This window comes from Zingiber officinale, chromosome 7B, assembly GCF_018446385.1.
Source record: "Zingiber officinale cultivar Zhangliang chromosome 7B, Zo_v1.1, whole genome shotgun sequence".
Taxonomy (NCBI): Eukaryota; Viridiplantae; Streptophyta; class Magnoliopsida; order Zingiberales; family Zingiberaceae; genus Zingiber; species Zingiber officinale.
In genome coordinates this window covers 28,155,548-28,165,208 of record NC_055999.1, presented here as the reverse complement: position 1 = coordinate 28,165,208, position 9,661 = coordinate 28,155,548, and the positions used below count along the sequence as shown (strand labels likewise).

Here is a 9,661-nt window from a genome sequence, read left to right as displayed (position 1 = left end):
TCGACATATTTAAGATAATATGAATATATACTTAAGCAATCAATAAAAGTCTCAGTTAGGCATATGAGATCATAATAAATACGCACATTAAATGAGAAAAAAGAAGATAAAAAAAACTTAATTAATAATGATAAATTATAATAAAATTTATTTAAATATAAATGAAAATATAATAAAGAATCAAGTCCAATAGCATAGGAGTATTCATATAATCAACCCTACTAACTGGGATAAAAATTTAATTATTGTTGTATAGATATATTAACAAACTCAATTGAAACATGCCCCATGCATTTTTTCATATTGTGAAACTAAAACATCATCTATCTAACTAGAAATCTGAATCATATCCAGTTGGAATCATGAATAGGTTCTAATAAGACAATTAAACTCAAGAGTTATCCCAGATTTCAACCAAACCAAAATTGTAACGCTCCATGAAAGAAACAAGGCTTTAGAATTTAAGTCGAACCGAAGTAGTGCAGAAAAACTTCATCAAACATCCGCGCAGCAATGGAGTGTAGCAGAGTCCAAGTCACCCTCCCGAGGCTTTGGAGGCTGCGGGAGATGGATTCATAGGCTCAAAAGGACTCCAAGGGATTCTCCGGCATGATCTTAACTTCAGCAGCAGCGTGGAAGAGGAGGTGGAGGTTCACAACGGTTTGAATACGGAGGATCGAAGCAGCATGGTCGCTGTTCCCTCGAGAGATTGTTCGGAACGGCGAGTACTACGTAGAGAAGCAGCACAAGTGTTTCCATCTCCCTCAATTGTAGTAATGATGATAGAACCCGAAGGAGAGCGACATTGAAACGAAGGAATTGCTAAAGGAAAAGGGCATTGTGGACTCTCAGACAGAAACTGAGATTCCATAATGATCAATGCACGGGCCATTACACCACATGCAAAACAGCCTATTCACAATTCACATAAGAAACCAACATAACATTCAAATTTCAAATAGAGTTCATAATATTAATCGTTGCAGGCATATAAATGGATCACCGCAGACTCATCATAACACAAATGAAATCAAAGAACCCCTAAACTACATCTTAAAAACTTGTTTAAACATTACAAAGGTTTAAAGTCACATGAAAGTTTTGCAAGAACCGTGGTGGTAATATTTCGAACCAGTTAACAAACCAGCTATTATAATGTAAATGTAACAAACAAACAAATCGACCAAGCATGCATTAAAAAAAAGCAAGAGCTTTTTCAGTTTTAGCTTTGTTCTTCGCCATCTGCCAACTCCCTCTCCTCGGCTGCAGCAGCCATTAGTTCATCAAAATTTTCCGTCTTACCCAACAATATCTCAATCTGGATGTGGAACACAAACCATTAGATGGAGAGCAGCACAAGAAGCACTTGGTACCTAACTGTGCTTGCGCAAGTCACCATATGCAGATAAAAGCTGTCATGGTGTATTAATCAATTGATTAACCTAACATAAACATGATACTTTCTTGCATTTTCTTTTACATTTATACATTTTCCATGTTCTATTTACACTTGCAAATTGCAATTGTGAGCATCACATTTCAAGTCGATGCAAATGTAATAATTGGAGCCCTAAATGTTTTGACTATATGGTTTTTGTTCACGTTTTAATAATGATGTCCTACTGGGACAGTGCGATGGTTAAGACATGGGATGTTACCACATGAGGTATTGGGATCAAAACTCGACGCGTCCGAGCATGTCTTCCCCCATGCCTTAGCCACCTACACTAATGACTAGTATCCATCTGTGATTTACCTCCTACATGTTGGCCTAGGGATATGTTGGCGGGGGCACGGGTATGAGTGAATCGCCTTTTTATCACATGTTTTAACAATGCTATCCTAAATGAAACAGCGAAATTTTTGTACGCTACTTTTTTGCAAGTTTCCTTTGAAGAAAGCAAATTCAAGGGCAATCTAATGGCCTACGTAATGAATATTAATACTACAATATATTGAATACCTTGGCTTTTTGGATAGGCCTGCCCCTAGATTCATCATTGATATCAACAGTAGATGTAGTGATCTCTGCACCAAATTGATCAAAATTCAATCTCTTATGCACTTAAACAATATAAGAAAAAAGTAGAACAAGAGAGAATCTTACTTCTCTCAACAGCAAGTCCATTGTTTTTCAGTATCTCAGCAATGGTGACAACAGTTGCAATTGCTGACAAATAATGCAATAGGTTAAATATGCATCAAAAGCAGATACTGAGCAAGGGAATTTACAAGCTACTATAAATAATGAGTGAAGCGCATAAATTACAATCAAAATTTTAGCAACAAATTTGCAATTTAACTAGTTACCATAACCCCAAAGAATGCTGTAACTCAGAGAGCCCAAAACATAACAAACAATAATGTATTAAAATAACTTAATAGGATAAATAAAAAAATATAGACAGCATAAAATATCTGACATCTATTAATCCTCATATGAGGCGCAAGTATACTATCTGCAAAAAATATTAAAGTAAAAAAACAAGGAATTCAAAAATTCAAACAAGCCAGACAAGGTCATAAGATTTGTAACTGATAAAACAAAACAAAATTTAAAAAAAAAAAACTCAAGGATAAACATAGGATATAGTTACCGTGGCAAAAATTAGTAAGCATTTAATTTAATGATATCACACCAACACAATGGATCCATACAAGATAATGCTCTAGTCATTTCCAAGCAAGAATTAATTAAACACACAAGAGTCTCAAACTAGAACAGTGGTTTTCATAAGTTTAGAAAGAACCAATGGCTATGAAAAATCTACTTAGATGTAAGAACAAAAGATAAATGATAAAGATTTATACATGATGATGGTTTAATAAAAGTGCAGAAAAGAAAGATAAATAGCTTGACAGTTTAATGCCTTTCTCTTAGCTTGACCAAAGAGACAAGTATATAGATAATAAGTCATATGGATAAAGATACACTTAAAGAAAGAAATATGTAGACCTAGGTCAAAGAGACAAGTATATAGATAATAAGTCATATGGATAAAGATACACTTAAAGAAAGAAATATGTAGACCTAGGTCTACTTGATATGCACCACATTTCAAACTCATAAGATAAGCTTGTTTGTCATATTTATAAGCTTTAATTACTAAATCTAGCTTGAAAGTCTTGACTTTTTAATATATCCAGTACAGAAATTTCCAAGGCAAAGAATCAATCTATGACTAATCTATATAAAATTTTATTTTTGCAACAAACCTAGGAACCTATTTAGGTCTCAATAGCATGTTTCGTTGATCATGACATGTGCATACAAGTTCATGTATAGGTCAACATCTAACAACTAGTCATACAAAAATATTTTTGGTTAATGGCAGAATCATAACTCCATTAAGATCTACATCAGATCATATCATCAATATCTAATAAACGTATTATCCAGATTTTTTTGTAGATTTTCAACCACAGTTATGTTTATCTTTCTTAATTATCACAGTTCAACTATTGATTCAATTTATCTAAATATAGAACCTATAATCTAAATCCCTTCTTTGAAAGACTTTGTTATTTATCTAGCTTATCTAAACATTTTCTTTATTAATGACAAAGACTTCAGATACCCAACCTTTTACTAAACTTCATGCATTTTAACATGAATATAATTAGAAAGAATCTCTAATAATAATGTACGATGGTCAACCAGTAAAGTAAACTATAGTCATATGAAACTCATTGGTGACATTCAGTATTCAAACACTACAAGCTACATTGGAGAAGTGTTTTTTTCTTATTGATATTACTAGATATTCTTTAGTTTTCAAAATCCTGCATGGAGTTTTAATAGGAGCTCTATCATATGTTTTTTTCCACATGCAATTCATTTTTTTTGATAAATTTATTATTATCTAATATAATTATAAATAATATCTGACTAATTTACCATTTAAAAGCATCCTTATTGGATTCTAAAGAAAGAATATTTCTTGTCATAGTCTTCTCTTAATTATTGTTCCCTATGTTATTTTGGTGTGACTCACTAAGTTTTTTATGTTTATAGGATTAAAATTTCATTCTCATTCCAACCTGAGGCTTCAAACCTCAGCCGGAATGAAATGGTATCGTGTCATTTCACCTGTGTTGGTGCTAACACATGGTGTTGGTGACACCAATGAGGAAGAAGAAGGGGCATGATGAATCAAAATGGAGGGGAATGCAGAAGGAGGTAGCAGAGAGGAGAAGACAACCTACGTACTCAAGAAAGGCTGCAACTTGGTGCAGTTCATAAAATTCAGGAAGATTAGTTATGGAGACCCATTTCATGTGTCTTGAAGTATTTTGAGTGCCCTCATCTATAGGGCAAAACAATAATTTTTGTCCATGCCAGCTAACATGACAGAAAATGTAAAACCATGGCTTATATTGACTTTCAGACATATACTGGATGAATCAAATTAATGATTTCATGAAGTTTTTTCTCAATTTGTAATCATTCGCTTATTGTATATATATAAATACTATCAGTTACACACACTTTATAATTGCTTGAAACTTTGTTAACCTATATTTACAAACTAATCAAATTCTATGGTTCATAAACTTGACATAAGTTTCTATTTCAACAAGTTTCTATTTTAACGTACCATAAGTTGACTTTTTAGAGTAAGATATTGGTTCAAGGTATAGCTTCCAAATGGTATAGTGTTGCATAACATTCAATAGAAAAATACGATCCATGTATCCAAACCCAGAAGGCTGAGGCAAAATACAGCATGTTTATGTTGATTTGAGGTACGTCTAGAGCAATCAAACAGGAACTCCTATGCACGTGCCTAGAACTGATAAACACAAACCAACAAACTATATTGAATTATTTAGCACGTAAACAAGCATCTAACTAAGAACAAGGAAGTTTAATGCAAGGACATCCACCTGAGCAATATAATGAACCAATTTAGATTAGTTACTGTGAGATTTTGATATAGGAAATCCCAAAAATAACACTCGACACTTAATCTTGCTTAAAGTTGAATATACACAAAAAAAAACACTAAACTCGAGAACCTACCCATTCCCAGAGCTGATAGCTCGACTTCGTTATGTTGCTGCATGTATCTCTGCAATGAAAGAGCATAATCATGATCAATTAAACGAAACAAAGAAATAACGACCAGAGAACAAGGACAGAATAAAAATATGATAAAGAGAGCCATCACTCATCAGTACTAAGTGCATCCAGCGGCAAGCGAAACGAAAACACAAAAACTAGGGCTTCCAATTAATACCATCAGACACTAGAATAGCCTTCAACCCAAGACCGGAAATGACTATAAAATCAGAGAGGATAATGAAGATCGAACCTTAGCGAGGTTGACGTAGAAGAACAGCGGTTTCTTGGTGTTGGAGACCTGGATCCGATTCTTCTTGTAGGAATCGGAAGCCGTGATGTGGAGATTGTTGACGCCTTCCGTGACCTCCTCCATGGGCGACTAGCTCCTCCTCCGCGCTCGAGGTTTCCGAAACCCTAACCCTAATTTCCTTGTGTGGCTGCGGCCTAGGGAGAGGAAGGAAGCAGACGGGTATAAAGCGACCACCGTTTACAGAAAGCAGCGAACCGAATCGGATCCTGTCAGTGCTCGGGTTGGGTTTTGTCGGATCTGAAATCGGATCGGATTCAGAATGGAACCCACCGACTTGAATTTATTTTTGTTAGATGATTATAATAATATTTTAAAATCTACGTTGACTTTTTATCTTTATATTTAATTGACATTATACTGAACCAAATCACGTATTACCTAAATTACGTAATTAATTTTCATAATACTTACCATATTTCTGAAATATCTCATCTGTTTTTCTTTATAGGTTATAGGTTCTAGAAAGTGTTGGTTAATAAATAAGACTTTGTATGTTTAAAAATTTATTATCCTCAATTTATACTATGAAATTTAGATATTATGAAAATTGAACAAGTAATTTGGGTAATATAGGGGCAGATGATATTGTTTTTTTCTAAAGAATCATGTATCGTCCGGCGCACGATATCTTCTTTAGACAGGAGAGATCAGACCTAACTTTGATAATATTTAAGTTAGAAATAAAAAATAATAATAATAATTAATCTCATTAATTATTTTAGAATGATCGAATTAATCTTATAAAAATTTTCTATCTATATCAAAATAAATCACGTGACGATAAGACTAAAAGTTTAGTATTTTTTTAATTATATCATAAATATAATTTGAATATTCCAACCTAATCACGAGGACTGAATAATATCTAAACTAGTTTACGAGGTTGAGTAAATTCCGTATTTAAATTGTCAAATAGTTTACTCTTCCAAAGCCACGTGCGAGCCAGGTGGCAACCTTAGAGAATGAGAGCGTCAACTAGATTCCAGGCATGCATGAGATCACGTACACGTTTCGCCCACTTCCTCTGCTTTTATATTTTCCTATGCTCCGCTCCGGTGGCCTCTCCAGCCTTCCTTTCCCTGCTTTCCCCTCTCCATTTACACATCAGATGCAAAGATCGAAGAGTAGCCCTCAAAGATGTTGAGCAGCGCCGCCGGAGCTCTGCCGCTGGCTTCCTTGAACCACATCTCCATCGTCTGCAGGTCCGTGGAGGCCTCCCTCGATTTCTATCAGAATGTGCTGGGCTTCGTCCCCATCCGCCGTCCCGGCTCTTTCGACTTCGACGGCGCCTGGTAAGGGACGTATACCGCTGATAATTAATTGACTCTGTGCCTAATGCCTACCGCTAAAGAAAAGAAAGTTCATAGGCTGTTCAACTACGGGATCGGAGTCCACTTGCTGCAGTCTGAAGACCCCGAGAAGATGCCTCGGAAGAGGGAGATTAACCCCAAGGACAACCACATCTCCTTCCAGGTGTTTGCAATCGAACCATCCTCCTCTGTTTTGCTCTGTTTTGTTGATGGGTTGTTAATTGTGGCAGTGTGAGAGCTTGGCGTCGGTGGAGAAGAAGCTGGCGGAGTTGGGAATAGCCTACGTGCAGAGGTGCGTGGAGGAAGCCGGGATCAACGTAGACCAGCTGTTCTTCCACGACCCCGACGGGTTCATGATCGAGATCTGCAACTGCGACAACCTACCGGTCATCTCCCTCTCCGGCGAGCCCGTCATGGCCTGCAAGAGAGTGGCGAGCCTCGTCGCCCAGAAGCAGCAGCACCAGCAGACCACCGCGTAGTGCCATAATTAATCAGAAGCAACAGCAGCAGCATGCTACTGTGCTTCGATTTCCTTGTCTGATCATCCTGTTTTAAAATCAAGAAAATAACACAAAACAAAAAGTGATAATGATGGATATCCGTCGCTATTATCTCCCATGATTTACGTTTCTTCAGCGTAAGCATGTGAAGGCGGCGCAAACAGTTTGTCTTCTCTCGCCGTGCCTGACAATAATTATTCAGCATTTTACTGAACTGCGCATAATTATTGAGCATTTTACTAAATGACATATATATAGATTTGTAAAATACCTATTTTATTTATACAACTTCTAAAATGCAGAAATTATATATCGAATACAGATTTTACCCTCCATCTCTATCTGTCTTTTTTTCAAGTTGGCTGTCGCGTGTATTCTAATCATGCAATTTGTCTTCTCAAAGTGTGTTTGAATCAACACCGACGGCTGACAACGGTGTATCTTTTTCATCTAATCTAAATTTAAACACAGCATCGTTCATCTTTTCTTCAAACGCACGATGCAGCAACTACACTACTTATCTGACATTGTAATATTGTGCAACGGTCGATTTCTCTTCCTGACGTACGTCCGAACCAATACCAATGGTTGGTGCATCTTCTTCGTCAAACCTAAACACGATTCAACAATTTAATGTGTTTCATTCGGTGCAGCATGATGTAGGATCTCAATGAAGACAAATAACCCTCCCCTCTAAAGTCCTAATCAGTGAAACGCAACCTTCCTCCTCGTCATCTCCTTTTGCAACGGTCGAGCGATGTATGTTATATATTTGGTTCAGCGCTCAAAGCTTCCTATAGTATGAACGATCCTTATAAATGAATATTGAGACAAACGACCCTCCCCTTTGAAGTCATAATCAGTGAAACGCAACCTTCCTCCTCGCCATCTCCTTTTGCAACAGTCAAGCGATGTATGTTATTTATTTGGTTCAGCGCTCAAAGCTTCCTATAGTATGAACGATCCTTATAAATGAACATTGAGACAAACAACCCTCCCCTTTGAAGTCCTAATCAGTGAAACGCAATCTTCCTCCTCGCCATCTCCTTTTGCAACGGTCGAACGATGTATGTTATTTATTTGGTTCTGCGCTCAAAGCTTCATATAGTATGAATCATCCTTATAAATGAAGTTTGCGCTTTGGTTTGGTGTAAATCAATGTTCCGGCAACTCCAAAACTTTTGACACTATTTTGAAAATTGTATTCATTCAAGAAAAACTTCAAAGCACCGGCAACATTTAAAATCCTACCGAGGAAGAAACTTTTCACTGTGATCAATCTAAACATGTATGTTGTCTTCTACTCTATTTTAGTTATCTTTTTCCCTTTTTATATATTAGTATTATATTAGTATTAGAAATTTGTAGGAAGAATAACCTTTATGATTTATACATGTCTTTATTTAACTTTTTAAATCAAAATACTATTTTGGGTTTATCTTACAGATAATTATTTCTTAAAAGATCGATTATAAAAAATTTATAGTACAATTTTAATAAAATATACTGACTTTCTCTAGTCGGTTAATGTGTTTTTTAAATATTAATAGAATTTTTATTTGTAATATGATTACTTTATGATTTTATAAATGCAGAGAAGATCAAATTTCTGATGAAGTGCTCACAGTTATGATGCAATCTATAAATTCACAAATAGATAATCGAAACAAATCCATTACTCCAAATATAAATTTGGGTACCTGAGGTTTGTCACATTCAACTTCATCTAGTGTTGTGGTCAATACTAGAGAGACTATTCATCACAGGTTCAATTTGAATGAACAATCTCCTAGTTTGGAGGATTACCTAATACATATGAGTACATGATTGGAAGATATTTTTGAGGATATGTGAACTAAACAAGAATATAATGAGAATAGAATCGAAGCGAAAATTCAAATGAATATTTCTGAGGATGAATTCTTAGCAAATGATATGCACTATTCATTAGATGAGGCAATCAACACTAATGAATATAGTGACCTTGAAAAGCGGTTTCCATTAGTTGAAGATGCATATGAAATGAACACAAGACTTTTTCCATTGCTAATCGAACAAGTAGATGATTTAGTTGAGAAATTTTTTGTTGAGAAATTTTTTGTTGGTCAGGTAATTGTGTATTTTTTTTTAACTTTTATTATGTTAATTCAACTAAATTTCAATAGTGCTTACATAAACATATATAAATTAATATTGTAGGTATATGCAAAGCAAAAACATTTTAAAGATGCACTTGCTAAATATGCTATGAACAAACGCTTCACATACAAAATAAAGGACACAAGAATAGAGTTAAAGCAATTTGTGATGAAAAAAATTGCACATGGACAATAATTGCAAGGGGAGATATTGAGTTCATGGTTACAAAATATTTAAATCGTCATTAGTATGGTCTTTGTATGGCAACAGTTGATCATCCTGCATGCACATCTTCATTTATAGCTTCTTAGATTGAAAGTCATTTTGTGGCATCAGA

General features: G+C 35.2%; 2 protein-coding genes across 2 annotated transcripts; one reads left to right on the top strand and one right to left on the bottom strand.

Annotated features, from left to right (window-relative positions):
- Positions 1–1,025: 1,025 nt before the first annotated feature.
- On the bottom strand, positions 1,026–5,537 carry LOC122005605 (uncharacterized protein At2g34160-like). The gene is made up of 5 exons (XM_042560712.1): positions 5,316–5,537; positions 5,024–5,072; positions 2,108–2,170; positions 1,964–2,028; positions 1,026–1,318 (listed from the first exon to the last, which is right to left on the bottom strand). The coding sequence occupies exons 1-5, from the start codon at positions 5,436–5,438 to the stop codon at positions 1,223–1,225; spliced, it is 396 nt and encodes a 131-aa protein (XP_042416646.1). The 5' UTR covers positions 5,439–5,537; the 3' UTR covers positions 1,026–1,222.
- An 848-nt stretch (positions 5,538–6,385) lies between these two features.
- Positions 6,386–7,450, top strand: LOC122003664. The gene is made up of 3 exons (XM_042558743.1): positions 6,386–6,667; positions 6,743–6,848; positions 6,916–7,450. The coding sequence occupies exons 1-3, from the start codon at positions 6,513–6,515 to the stop codon at positions 7,162–7,164; spliced, it is 510 nt and encodes a 169-aa protein (XP_042414677.1). The 5' UTR covers positions 6,386–6,512; the 3' UTR covers positions 7,165–7,450.
- Positions 7,451–9,661: the final 2,211 nt, after the last annotated feature.

Coding starts and splice junctions, on each gene's coding strand:
- LOC122003664 (XM_042558743.1), top strand. CDS start 6,513: ATGTTGAGCAGCGCCGCCGGAGCTCTGCCGCTGGCTTCCTTGAACCAC. Junction 6,668..6,742: donor TTCGACTTCGACGGCGCCTG/GTAAGGGACGTA, acceptor GAAAGTTCATAG/GCTGTTCAACTACGGGATCG. Junction 6,849..6,915: donor ACAACCACATCTCCTTCCAG/GTGTTTGCAATC, acceptor TAATTGTGGCAG/TGTGAGAGCTTGGCGTCGGT.
- LOC122005605 (XM_042560712.1), bottom strand. CDS start 5,438: ATGGAGGAGGTCACGGAAGGCGTCAACAATCTCCACATCACGGCTTCC. Junction 2,171..5,023: donor GCTATCAGCTCTGGGAATGG/GTAGGTTCTCGA, acceptor ATTATTTGTCAG/CAATTGCAACTGTTGTCACC. Junction 1,319..1,963: donor GGCCTATCCAAAAAGCCAAG/GTATTCAATATA, acceptor TTCCACATCCAG/ATTGAGATATTGTTGGGTAA.